Below are 13533 nucleotides of genomic sequence, written 5' to 3' on the forward strand. Positions count from 1 at the left end.
TAATTAGAAGTTGCGCGATGTACATGTATATATAAATTGAATCTCTACGTGCTATATTAAGTAACTATAAGCTTTGCAAGGTGTGTCTGATGAAGATGTTTTGACTAAAGGAGGCAGCACTTTCTACACACAGAACAGAGTGATGCCGTTGGTGATAGATGAACATGATGCTTCCATCGTTATTCAAGTTCCTTCAAATTGATGAGAATCCAAATATTTTGAAAAAGTTCCAATTTCTTCAACTTGGAAGGAAGACAAATTTTTCGCCGCCTTTTTGAAATGGGTCCTTCAGTTGGAATTTGTCCGTCCGTTAGAAATGGCGCTGTATATAGATATACAGATATATGGGATTATGATTTGTCTTCTTAAAATGGTGGTATGCATAGCTAACAAAACAAGAAATGAAATAACATCAATATTTTCATAGACCATTTTTGAAATAAACTCTTAAAACTGCTGTAAATCAACAGCATTTAGAAAACCTTATTCATCTATTTGGGGTTAGTTCATATCTCAGTTGATATTTTGAACAGAAATTATATAATCTATACATGGTTTATATTGATGTAAGGCATGGCTCAGAGAAATGTTTTATTAGCACTAGAAAAACTTGAAGGAACATCTTAGATTACACGGGTCCTTCTACACAATGGCTGCAACTGTGATCAGTATTATTTGAATTTTATACCTGTTGTGGACACAATACACGATCATTCCTGTTCACTGGAAGAACTTATGTTTATATAATACTTCTGTTTACAAAGAAGTGTGGTTCATAGACATATATTAACTAATACATCGTAGGTGATTGTTACTGGGCAAATTCACAGGAACATTCCTGTCCAGGCAACTCCTAGGGTAAAAGATATTTTCAAGTAGTTGATGGTTAGTTTTTATACTAGAATTCTATATAAGATTGCGTACAGCAAAGTAGATGCATTTGTAATTATAGGAATTCATCAAGATTATTGTGTGATAACACCTCATTGTTGGTTGGCATCATTCTTACTTGTTAATCATGAGACTTGCACTGTAACGATATGTCTAGGATTTGAATTATCTAAGACCTGTGATGCTAGTTCACTTCTGTTGGATCGATTTTAATGAGGGCAATTACTTGTTGCTGATGGTTTATCAGATATATATGTATCAGCAATTTCGAGTTGTGTTAGTATTCTATTCTATCGAATCATGAGCTGATGAACATTACTGTTCGACCTGTCGGTGAACATTCCGTTCATGAGAATTACTGTTGCAGTCATTGAAGTTAGATCGACCGTGGACTCTGGATTGACTAAAAATCATTCCTGAGTAATTTAGTAGTCTTATATCAAGGTGGCATATTGATTTACTGAAGTATTTAGGTTTAATCAAAAATTCATCGTCTTTATGAATTTTTGGTTTAATTCATTCTGTTAGAAATATCTGCCACATCTCTCCAGACCAGAATCAGGAGAAATGCATTTAAATGCACATGTGATTGGATTGTGGGATTAAACACATGTGCTATGTTTATTTGATTGATAGGAAATGTGTCATTAATAGTGTAGTTTTGTAGGAGCTCAAAAATATATGGTATGTCTATTTTACTGAGAGATATGTGTTGACATATTTTGCAGAACAATATTTTTTAATATCCTGTAAATATGTGAAATCATAATTACGCATTGTGGAATCATTAGAAATTAATTGATTTTGCTGTGATAGAATTATCATCATTGATGGTCTCCGTAGATGAAGTCGTTATCACGAAGAAATTGTTGCTTTGTTCAATTTTTCAAAGCAAGATCTGTGAAAAATACTAAGGTCTATCCTAATGTTACTAAGTAAGGCGGAGTCCACTCTGTTACTTTAACTGATTGTTTTAAATGAAAATCTTAAGCTGTAAAGTAGTTGATTCTTCCAAGTATTCTATCAATTTTTCATTTCTTAAAGGGTTGAATTTTTAATCAGCCAGTGATTATGTTAACCTTTGCCAAATAGTCAAGTATTGTACATTAACAAGTGTCTTCATGAAGTTGTATTGTGAAATGTATCCACAACTTCGGATATGGTAGATGTTATCTTTTGATTTTTTCATGCCTTGAAATATTGTTATCATCGTTACACATGTGCGTATCAACGATGAGATGAAATTATATTTTAGGATGAACCTGTGATGATAATCTTCGTGCCAATACTTCCTCAATGGATACTTCTCTGGATACTGTGAAAGCGGCTTAAATATTGCTCTGTAGTTACCGACAATTCGTTTCATTCTGTTATCTTGATTGTTACTTGCAGTATCTGGTATTTATTGCATCTTTTGATGCATTTTTAAGAAACTAAACTGTCATTTATCTTTGACTTGTAGAGTCAGAGAATAGATTGGCTAGTGACGACTTTAACTTGCTTAGAGCATATCTTTCGTTATGCATAAAATGCAGCGGCATGTTTTTGACACATTATTTGGGAGGTACCTCAACTCATCATGGCTAATGCATGTTACATTTAAATTTTGTATCATGTTTGTTAAAAAACAATTTTTGCTCAAATTGCTTCTAAATATGTGGTAGCCATATTTTTGTAATTTTGGTCATTGTTTTTTGAGCTCAGGGTTAAACATTAACTTGTAGTATATTACCAGATTCTGCATCTGGATATACCCGATCTCCTATCATATTCTACAACAGACTAAATGCTTATCCGATGATACATGTACTGTTTGTGAAAGCTTTATGTCAATGTCGCTCAGTTTTACGTGAACAATCAGAGCTTTTATCAAATCAGTGCAGTATTATAAAATATATCGAAAATAAGTGTTCTATTGAGACAGTTTATATATATATTATGTAGATTGTATTGTATAACTGACATTGTTCACCATAAATCAAACATGCACGGCCTATCGTATTTTATTTTATTTGTGGAAGTGTATATGGTTGATTGACTACATTTTCTGTGTGAAATAAAAATTGTGAAGTAATGCAAAGTTAAATTGAAATTTTAACATTGGTTTTCATGTAAGCATTCTCAGAGTTTGTCATGCACATTCCCTTGTTCATAACATCATCCTTTTCTGATAAGGCTTCCCGTTTGTTCAGGACCTCACTTCCGGAAAATGAATTTAACAACGGACTTGCTCATTTTACCTCCTGGCATTCAAAAGTGGTAATCTTCTGTGCCAACTGTCAATTAAAACCCTGAGCCCTTACCTCAAGGATAGACACTTATCCACATTATTTAGTTAAAGCGTTGTCACTATCAAATCTCTACTTCAATGTTACAATATGAAGAACATTAGTGCATCCGCTGTCAGAACCCCGACGTACGTGAAAATGGTAGAAAGTGGTTAGCGTCTCTTGCCCGGCTTCCCTCTTGCCAACGCTGTAGTGGTATTATGTTCAACAATGAAATTTCATGATTTAGGGTGGATTGAAAATACCAAACGTATCGTGAAAGTGTCATATGCCCGAGGAGGAGGTTCAACGTAACAATTGACCGCCGCATTAGACTTCACATGATCTTATAATGGGGTTTTGGTTGTGGGCTGCATAAGCTTGAACAAACCTTCACCAAGGAAACTACATTTCACAGGACAAGAATATTTCAAATTCCATGACGAGTGCGCACCACCACCACCGAGAGGAGATATGACCTTTTTCAAAACAAAAACTAACTTCTATTTCTTGTGTTGGCAATAATTATTTAACCTCTTTTACACATCTTACAATACGTAATCGGGGAATTCGAAAACGACCTCTTTTCCCGTCAGTTTCTTGTATACAGCCGTAAATGTTTCCAACTGAAAGATTAATGATTGAAAAAATACCGTTACAATTTTTTCATCAAAACGAAGACCACCAAGAATCTAGCGCGCAAATCAACGTTAGTACCTTGTGTTCGATATTGGTTTGCTGGTTTTTGTCGAGGTGTACTTTAATAAGCCGTGAACCATCCAATTTGATTCTGATTCGTTTGCCTACAATCTCTGCCGGGTAGCACAAGTCCTCGAGGATGTTATCGTGGACACTGGTTAATGTTCGGCTGAAAATAACGACAAACGCAATAAAGCAACATTCATAAAGATTTTATGCAACGGCACTAGAAAGTAGTAATAAATACATGTCAATTGTTTCTACTGCAACACATGATCGTCAACCATATGTCATACAATTGAGAAACGATTTGTTTCATGTAGTCCAAAAGCGAAACTTGATGAGTTTGAGTTAGAACTCATCCAGTATTAGAATGGACAAATTTCTATATAGTCAACACCGGATATACAACCCCCTGATTAGCCACCGCCCCTGTCTGATGTTGGGCTTCTGAACATCTGTGTTTCATCTCAGAATTTATCTAAATTAATCCCCGTGCGATATACCCGTGCCATATTCCAATTAGCAAGGCACACTTTTAACATTGATTTTTGTTACCAAACAAATCTGTAGTTGATAATAATATGGTTAAGTCTATCAGGATGAAATGGCATAGAGAAAAGGCTTTTTACCTCCTGGGTCGCTTCTGTTTGCTATTATTGGTGCTTTTTCTGGTTGGTTTCGCTAAAATACGTCGCTGAAAACATACAAAAGAATTCAATAAATTTGAAAATTTATTTTTTTGATAACCCATGAAAAATAATCTTGTTTATCTGTTTTTCTTACCTGAGCAACAAAAACTACATGTTTACCGCTGAACTTCTTTTCCAGTTCCCTGACTAATCTGGTCTGGATTTTCTGGTAGGCCCGCAGTTGTGGGACAGGTACGAAGATGATGATCGCCTTTTTGCCGGCAATATCAATTTCCTGAATGAAACAAAAGCAATCAGCATTTGTCGTTTTAACTGGCTTTCAAAATAACTGGACACTTTTAATCATGATTAGCTTCTATAGCCTGCTGACAATACCTTAGCTCCAGTAATGAATAATTCACGGAGTTGTGCTTTCAAATCACTGTTCATTTCAAGATCCAGAAGAGCCTAGAAGAAATATTTTGAAAAAAGATTCTTTATCATGCCTAATAAACCCATCAGAAATTCAAAATACATCTTCGGTTAACATTTCAAGTGAGAAAAGGTTTACCTGAGAAATAGAGGATTCAAATTCATCAGGTTTCCTGGTAGTGCCCGCAGGCTTAACGATTTTGGCGCTTGCCGAGTACATCTAAAATTAGGATATAAAACATATATTCAATCAATATCAGGAAGGCTTATGTCATAAAATGAACAGACCTATATAGGCCAAACAGAAAATGAATATCTCAAAAATGATACAAATTGATATTGTCGATTGATAATGATGGCGAATGAAATTTTGGTTTTGAAACAGACAGGAAGAAGATATTGAAATCAGTAGAGGAAGTGATTCTTTTGAGGAGACTGCTGGAAGTTCAGAGGCAAGCATAAAAACTAGACCACAGAAGCGAAGTGTAAGTTACTCTTTCAGGGCCAAAAACCAAACATCTATTTGTGAGAATCTAATTCTGATACTTTCGTGAAGGTTTTTTGAACATTTCATCGCGACAGCTGAAAATCTAGTTGGACAATCGGTGTTTCAAACTGTTTTATCGCATCGATCGACGCAATTTTCCAATTTGTAATAAACCTAAATGTTTCTGTTTTTCAGCCTACTTTGTTAGTTTGTAATTAAATCTTAATGGTAAAGTGCAAAAAGGTATTTTTTTGCAAATATTTCACAAACCTTGTACACTTTCACGACGCCGGAAGTAGAAGAGGCAAATAGTCTCGTAATTTGTTACAATATGATATACCTTGGTTTTAAGAATCGAATAAACCCTAATGTACTACTAATGAAATGCCAATTTATTGTAGATTTCTATATTTTTCAATCATATGAACGAAGATGACTGGATTATGTGGAATAATTTGAGTAAATATCTTCATTAGCGAGATTAATTGACCACATGATATACAAAATGGCGGCGCGTTGAACCCTATATTAATAATTTAAGTGTCGATAATTTGAAAGAGCCCGTCTGTCCTGCAGCATGTAATATGCTCAAATATTTTCAGAGAAATTCTCTTCATACATTTATTTGGTTGAAAATGGTTTACTACGCCGTCCGTGTTGGTCGAACACCAGGTATATATCATTCTTGGTAAGTATTTCTTTTTTAATTTTAGCATGTGTGCTGTGAGTGTAAAGACAAAGTATTAAACCAAACTGAGAAGGAAGTGGAAATGGTTCTATAATGCCTTGTTGTGCCGTTTGCAAACTATGAACATAATTCCGTCAATGAATTTTTACTATTTTTTTAGGGCAGAATGTGAAGCTCAAATAAAAGCATATCCAAAAGCGCGGTTCAAAAAATTCAAATGCCAGAATCAAGCTCAAGAATTTATTCGTCAAACAGCCGGTGAAATCGATGGAGAATCCAAAATAGATGTGGATGAGTCAGAAGAGAATGGTACCGTTATTCATCAATTCATCAAACCACCATGTTATCCTCTAGGCGAAAATTATAAACCTGAAAAGTGTTTGCAGTCAATATCGACCAATAAAGCACATAAAAGGAAAAGTGTGTATTCTAAACAAAAGCATTTTTGTTTTGATTATGGTACAAATCATTCATCGCTGTAATTCTCATTACAGATGAATTGCCGATAATGATCTCAGATGATGATGATGATGAGTTGTTAGGGCACGCTCTTGATGTGTCACAAGCTGAAACATTGAATTCATCCACATCCAATAAAAACAGTCATGCTGCACCATCTGAAGCTGATCGAAATCTCATAGTCGATGCCTGTCAAATGGCGGAGAAACTGAATGAAACTGCTAAACATTTAAACAAGACTGCTCTGCAGCTTAAAGACACCGCTAAGGAACTATTGAACCATGTGTCAACACTGAATTCAAAGTTCAATATTTGTAATAGTTCGATTCTGTCTAGTTCGAAACGTAAGAAGTTATCTGGTGATTCAGTAAATGAAAGCCATAGATTCATGTCTAATGATACAGGTAAGTTATTAATTAGTTCTACCAATTTAAGAGGACTGTCAAACCACAACTCTACCCTGGCTTGAATCCCTGTCGAGGGAAGATGGTTGCGTTTAGGTTTAAGCTAGGGTAGAAAAGGTTGAATTTGTTCTCATTACAAAATTGATTTCTAGCCAAAGCATAACAACACAAAACTTGAAATTGTCCTCGATAAAACCTTTTTTTTAAGGATTCAATATGACTGGAAGTGCTGTTATTGTTTATACTGATGGTGCTTGTTCTTCCAATGGTAAAAAAGGAGCAGCTGCCGGTATTGGTGTATATTGGGGTGAAGGTCATCCAATGTAAGCAAACTTGGATGAAATTTCGTTCCTTTGTTTCCTACCAAATTTCCATTTCCCAATAAAATTTTCGTCATTGTGAATTGCCAGGAATGTTAGTGAAAGATTACCAGGAAGGCAAACAAACAACAGAGCTGAGATTCATGTAAGTTGGTCAATTATCTATTACTACAGATTCCTAAGTAAATAAGAGATGATTACGTGTTTTGTATCCAAAATTTTCTTTCAGGCAGCAGTTAAAGCTATCAAACAGGCAAAATCTATGAATAAACTGAGTGTCAAGTTACATACAGACAGTCAATTTCTCATAAATTGTAAGTTTGAAACAATTATTGATCTGGTAGTACAACCAAATCTGAAGTTTCTTTTGATCAATTATTAATTCACGATACATGGTAGTTTTTGCATTATTTTCTACCCTTAGTTTGGTTTTATTCAAATATATTTCTAGCTGTTACAAAATGGATGAAAAACTGGAAAAGAAATGGCTGGAAACTTGCTTCTGGTGAGCCTGTTGTAAATCGTGAAGATTTTGAAGCGCTTGACCTTGCCATGTGTGGCATGAATATTCAATGGGTATGTTGCAGAAAATAAGGCCTCCATTCTGATAAGAGTGTTTGTTGCATTGTACAAACTATCCATATTTGTTATAGGTTCATGTTCGGGGACATGCTGGGATACTGGGTAACGAAGAAGCCGATCGCCTTGCTAATGCAGGAGCAAAGAAGAATGAAATTATACTATGAAAACGTATTCCATGGTTCAATGGTACATGTTAGATCAGATATTTTCTTGTTGACAGAAGTAACAACAATCAGTAAAAACTGAGTTCTTTTCATGAGAAATGTTTGACACTCTTTTCTTTTGTATTTTTATAATAAAATGGTATCCAAGTCTTTGCATATTGTGTTGCCTTGCATGCATTTAAAGTTGTAAATAAATCAAAGTTTTGTTTCTATTTCAATACATTTGCATGTTTTGGTGTTTTTTATCTGCTCTGAAGACTCAGCACTGTGTGGAGATGATGGAAATGACATGAATCATTTCAACAGATTTTGATTGAATGCACCGGTAGGCTTTTCATATACATGTATACATATCCCCAAGGTTTGCTTTACTAAAATGTGCTTACGAGATATTACAACTTGTGTCAAATGCATCAAATTTTCATATAACTAGCATTGAATTAACCTTACGCAACTGTGTTTCAGCTCCATCATAGCACCATTAATTTGAGCCAACTAACAGATAAGTGTATGTCCATATACAAAATTTATTGAATTAGATATCTTATACACTATAGGTGTTGCACAACTCGGGCTACTTGGTCTATGATTGAAATGGATCAATAATAGTAGTCATTCAAGACTAATGAAATTCACCAAATTGTCCATGTAGAAAGAAAACTTAAACATATATTGGTACTGCTTATATAAATCAGTAAAATTTAACTGGAATTCTAGACCTGAATATACTTTAGTTACCCAGATTAATTAAGCATGTTTGACATCTACACGACATGTAGAAATGACATACATCATGGTATACAACCTTTTTCGTTGACAAACAAAAAAAAAACGTTCTTATTTGTGATTATAATTTTTGTTATGGTTTTAGCAATACAGACATGTACATTTCCATAAATCATTCTATTTTTGCTTCATGCACTTGGGTGACTGATCCAAGGCATTTCATGTACGAAATAACAGAAATTGCATATATATGTACGAAAGACCAAAAGAGAAAAGACCCTTCGCATGCTCTAGTTTTAAGGGAGTGAAGTGGTCATAAATATGAAAAATAATCTAGGATAAATTGGATATTTGAAGGGTAAGCATAACACTTTTTGCCAATACCAGGTAAATTGCACTTTCAAGACAAGGCTATTTACTGGTATAGTGCCATCTACTGTCATAATTATCCAATGACTGGAAACATTCACACAACACATGAACAGCAAAAATCCCTGATAATACAATAACTTTACATATACGTATGTTCAGAGTACCATAGATTTTGAAGCAGCAATATGATACAAGTCCAAATGGTTTTTTTATGAATCTAAGTTCCATTCAAGTCTCAGCCCAACAGATATCATATCGGACTAAAGATTATATCTAAAATCAGCGATAGCTATCGAGACAATTTCTTTCAGATTAAAAATCCTGAACGAAGTATCGAACATCTTGATACATTTTGGTAACTTTCTTTAAATGTCAGTACAATAAGCAATAAAGGTTAACTATAGTAATATCGAGTCCATCAATAAATAAGTAGGTAGTGTTGAACAATGTTATTTATTTTCAATTAAAAGAGTAACTCAAAATTTACATTAGGTATGCGTAATAAGTTCTGAAGCGAAGTACAAAATGTTACTAGAAGATTTTAATGGTAATGAAGAAAAAAAACCCAATGGATTGATACACACACAAATTGTTTTTGACAATATCTAAGTATTTCATAACCGTTCTTTAAAAGTAAATATGCACCTAGAAAATGTCTACCAGTACAAATTAGAAACAGAAACCAGAGCGATGTTTTCATGTACGGTAATCATTCTTTTGCCAATTTTCTCTTTTGCTATAAGGGGACAGTGGTTTGGTTTGCCTTTAAGTTTCATAAAAAATCCTGCATTTCCTAATCCTTTTACTAATATCCTGTTCAGTTAAATCAACGTCAATCGGCTCAGCACAGGAATTTAATACACAGTTTTCAGAATCATAACAACAAGATAGAAACAACTACTTAATAGACTTTTTTCATCATATCATTTTATCACTGGCATTAACGTTGATCTTATACCGGTATAACCACTAAACATGACAGCAGCATTTACAAAGCTTGAATTAATGATAAAAACAATTCAAAACTTCATACACGTGCAAAGCTATTATCAAGAGTTTATAAGTTCACACCAATTCTAACATGACAAATATTTTTTTTCAACTGTCACTTTATGCAGACTATATCTTCGCAGTAACAATTTCAATAAATCGTTAAGGATACCAAGCTTTCGTCTTTAAATTAAATTAAAACTATAAATACGCATCGAGATTAACAGTCCAAGAAATTCGCAGCCATTAGTAATTCAAGAGCTATCTCCGGTGCAATCGGGAATTCAGGAATTTCAGTTGAGCTGTTGGTATAACGAACTTTGTACGTGAAGTACATGCAAACTTTTTGCAGAACATGAGATCTGAAAACAAGTAGCCACAGAAAGTTATAATGTTACAAAGGTTATTGGTAAAACTAGGGGTCCAGGGATATATCCACTTGGGGAAATGCACTATGACTGTCCAATTTTCCTTCTGCCGATGGACCCTTGGACCCTTGGGGGACACGAATATAATATGAAAGATTAAGATAATTGATCGAAGTGTCTTCAAATTTTCCTTCGAAAACTTCAAAAACGTGCAGATGAATGCTGTTTTCAGCGAACAACAATGGCCACCACTCGACCATCTTGATTCTGACTTTTGCCAGGGCTGAAGATGGGTCTAGGGTATAAATGCATACCCTACATGTATAAACCAAATATCAATCCCTTGAAGCATCTTCAAATCTCTCCAAAATAGTTGGAGTCCATCTACAGATGAATGGATGGATGAAGGACGTGATCACAATAGCCTGCTGGGACTTGACTCCCAAGTGGGCTAAAAAGCCACTGAACATGCATTTAAATGTTTCCTAATTTCCAAATACTGCGTAGAATTTCCAAACCATCCATAAGAACCTGTAATGACATTAGAATACTTACGGGATTTCCCTAAAATTAATTTCATTTGTTTCATTTTCAGCAAACTGACCTAGAATATACAAAACAGCCAAATCATCAATAAATATTTCAACTAAAATCATTTCATGGAAAAGATTTCTGACTGTTTTCTACAAAAAATATTAAGGATTCAACTAGGGCCTAGCCTATAGGCCTATGAATTATGGAATGAATTTTCTGCAATTTCTTTAATAAGCTATTTGAGCTATATGTAGCACTAATATATGAAGGTAGCACTACTTACCAGGTCCACTTAACATAGCTTTAATTGTGCCAGATGTAAGAGCATGTTCTCGTTTGACAATAAATTCATGCTTATCGGATGACACTAGTTTCACATACATGGCGTCGGGACCTTCACAGCCACCATACACTTTCTCCTCTTCTCCTTTCTCATCTTTAGTATCTGTCATACTGTCTGGTATGCTTGGTGTATCGCTTGAGTTAAAATGCTGTGAAAGATGAAGATTAATGTTTCATGCATTCCACAAAGATAGTTCCAAGATATAGTGATTACTAATACAGTCAAACTCGGTTAAGTCATCATCGTTTTATTCGTCATTTTGTTTAAGTAGTCAGTTTTTGTAAGAACGAAATATATTCTTCATTATTCCAAAGAAAATTCTGTGGTTAATTCGTCTCTTATAAGTCGTCATTTTGTTTAAATCGTCGTTGTAATGTCGGTAAAATTAGTCAATTTCCACGTAAAATGCCTCGGTTAACTCGTCGCGGGAAATTTTCTGAATGCTACTGTAATCAATACATTCCAATATACATATATTGGGGCCTGCTGCTTTTTATTTATTTCTCTTGATATTCTTCCCACCTTGATATTGGAGTGTCTATAGCACTGCCTTCTTGAAATTTACCAATAAATGACCGGGGGAAAAAAGATACGGTAGTTTTCAATTTTATTTTGTTCTCCCCTTTAAATTCTTTTGATAAAAATACCCTAATGCCAAAAGAAAAACTATTCACTGAGGACACTCTTTAAATAAATACGAATTACACACGGCTGCACTGAGTCACCCATCAAGATCCGAGCCCCGATTAACGTTGCTTAACTTCTAATGGTTAACCGCTTGCATACGATGTTTACTGTCATATTATTCTGACATCGTCGAGGATTTACATGAACCGGGAGAGATATTCATGGATTTTCACAAGCTCAGGGGTGTTTTAAGTAAATATTCTGGATGGATGAGTACCATTTTATCCATATTAAGTGTTTTGGGGAACATTGAAAAATTATCACATAGGCCTAACTCGTCACTTGGATAAGTCGTCGTTTCAGTATCGGTCCCCCGGACGACGACTTAACCGAGTTTGACTGTAATTGCAGTATTAAAGTGCAGGGAGATAGTTTCACTACAGGGCCTATGTTTCAACTTCGGCATACAGTGACAGTGGGAAGGTGACCTAACTAAAACTGTAGTTCACACAACCACAATGTGGCAATCGGCCTAGTACATAAAACAAAATCGTCTAACACAGGGTATGATCTAAGCACTTGTCCGATTGTTCGGGACAAGTATATTATCATAAGGGCAAGTAGGTTATCATTATCACTTGTCCTCCGGGCTAGTGGAATTCTATGTTTCAAAGCTTTTTGCCAATTGATACAACAGTTGGACTGCTTGTGTAGGGCAAGTAGATTTTTGAGGGGGCAAGTAAAATTTCAGATATGCTTGCCCCCGGGCAAGTGGTTCTAATTCCTTAGATCGGACCCTGCTAACGAGATCAAAATTGCGTTGATTAAGCAATTTTGAAAATGTGCATGCAAGGCCTTTATGATCAGTGACAGTCATTCCTCTATAATGCACAGGGACTGTTTGTGTCAAGTCCCTGTGCTATAATGTAGGCCCCTAATTTATAATAATATGCGAACACACATTATACATCACGATTAATCGGCTGTGGTATGAAGCTTCTGCTATTGATTCAAAGAGAATTGAAAAACACAAAAAATTCAAATATAGATGAACAATAACAGCTTAACGATTAATTCAATGACAAGGCCCATACAGTTATCACAAAAAAACCAATTTCGTCAGAGGTTTTTTTAAATTTATTTGTTGCCAAGAAGGTCGGGCTGTGTTGAAATCTAACGCTTTTAAGGCGCAATTACACCGATTCACGACCCAAAACAACGTCAAACAGTTAATGGGATACAATATTCAATTCTCAGAAGTACGATTTTAGAGAAATTTCGAATAGAAGTCGAACAAAATCGCCGCTTTTTACCGATGCAATGCGTGATGTGTGAAGTGTCCCTACCAACAAAGATGATTCCCGATTTCGGCCGAGCGTAAAAAACGGACGTTGGACTTTCACGGTACTTGATAATCTAATTATGTAATATTTTCTAATTTCTTTCTTATTTTTTTAAGGGGTTCATAGTTAAATTGTTAGATTTCTAAATGCTTGATTTAATGAATTGAGAAGTCACCTTCAAAATTAATAAAATTCCACGGTAACA

At 34.9% G+C, this 13533-nt stretch overlaps 3 protein-coding genes across 3 annotated transcripts; 1 reads left to right on the forward strand and 2 right to left on the reverse strand.

The window, feature by feature from the left end:
* Nucleotides 1–3659: 3659 nt before the first annotated feature.
* LOC141899636 (small ribosomal subunit protein eS7-like) lies at nucleotides 3660–5741 on the reverse strand. Its single transcript, XM_074786056.1, has 7 exons — nucleotides 5679–5741; nucleotides 5061–5141; nucleotides 4886–4957; nucleotides 4644–4784; nucleotides 4490–4554; nucleotides 3876–4026; nucleotides 3660–3784 (listed from the first exon to the last, which is right to left on the reverse strand). Exons 2-7 carry the CDS (start codon nucleotides 5139–5141, stop codon nucleotides 3707–3709), a joined length of 588 nt encoding a protein of 195 aa, XP_074642157.1. The 5' UTR covers nucleotides 5679–5741; the 3' UTR covers nucleotides 3660–3706.
* Nucleotides 5742–5903: 162 nt separating this feature from the next.
* LOC141898736 (ribonuclease H1-like) lies at nucleotides 5904–8208 on the forward strand. Its single transcript, XM_074784805.1, has 8 exons — nucleotides 5904–6096; nucleotides 6257–6516; nucleotides 6591–6959; nucleotides 7168–7282; nucleotides 7370–7424; nucleotides 7509–7593; nucleotides 7731–7855; nucleotides 7933–8208. Exons 1-8 carry the CDS (start codon nucleotides 5993–5995, stop codon nucleotides 8023–8025), a joined length of 1206 nt encoding a protein of 401 aa, XP_074640906.1. The 5' UTR covers nucleotides 5904–5992; the 3' UTR covers nucleotides 8026–8208.
* Nucleotides 8209–8528: 320 nt separating this feature from the next.
* On the reverse strand, nucleotides 8529–13344 carry LOC141898737 (elongin-C). Its single transcript, XM_074784806.1, has 4 exons — nucleotides 13299–13344; nucleotides 11299–11506; nucleotides 11037–11085; nucleotides 8529–10475 (listed from the first exon to the last, which is right to left on the reverse strand). The coding sequence occupies exons 2-4, from the start codon at nucleotides 11465–11467 to the stop codon at nucleotides 10334–10336; spliced, it is 360 nt and encodes a 119-aa protein (XP_074640907.1). The 5' UTR covers nucleotides 11468–11506; nucleotides 13299–13344; the 3' UTR covers nucleotides 8529–10333.
* Between the last annotated feature and the right edge of the window lie 189 nt (nucleotides 13345–13533).

This window comes from Tubulanus polymorphus, chromosome 2 (assembly GCF_964204645.1).
Source record: "Tubulanus polymorphus chromosome 2, tnTubPoly1.2, whole genome shotgun sequence".
In the NCBI taxonomy this organism is placed as follows: domain Eukaryota; kingdom Metazoa; phylum Nemertea; class Palaeonemertea; order Tubulaniformes; family Tubulanidae; genus Tubulanus; species Tubulanus polymorphus.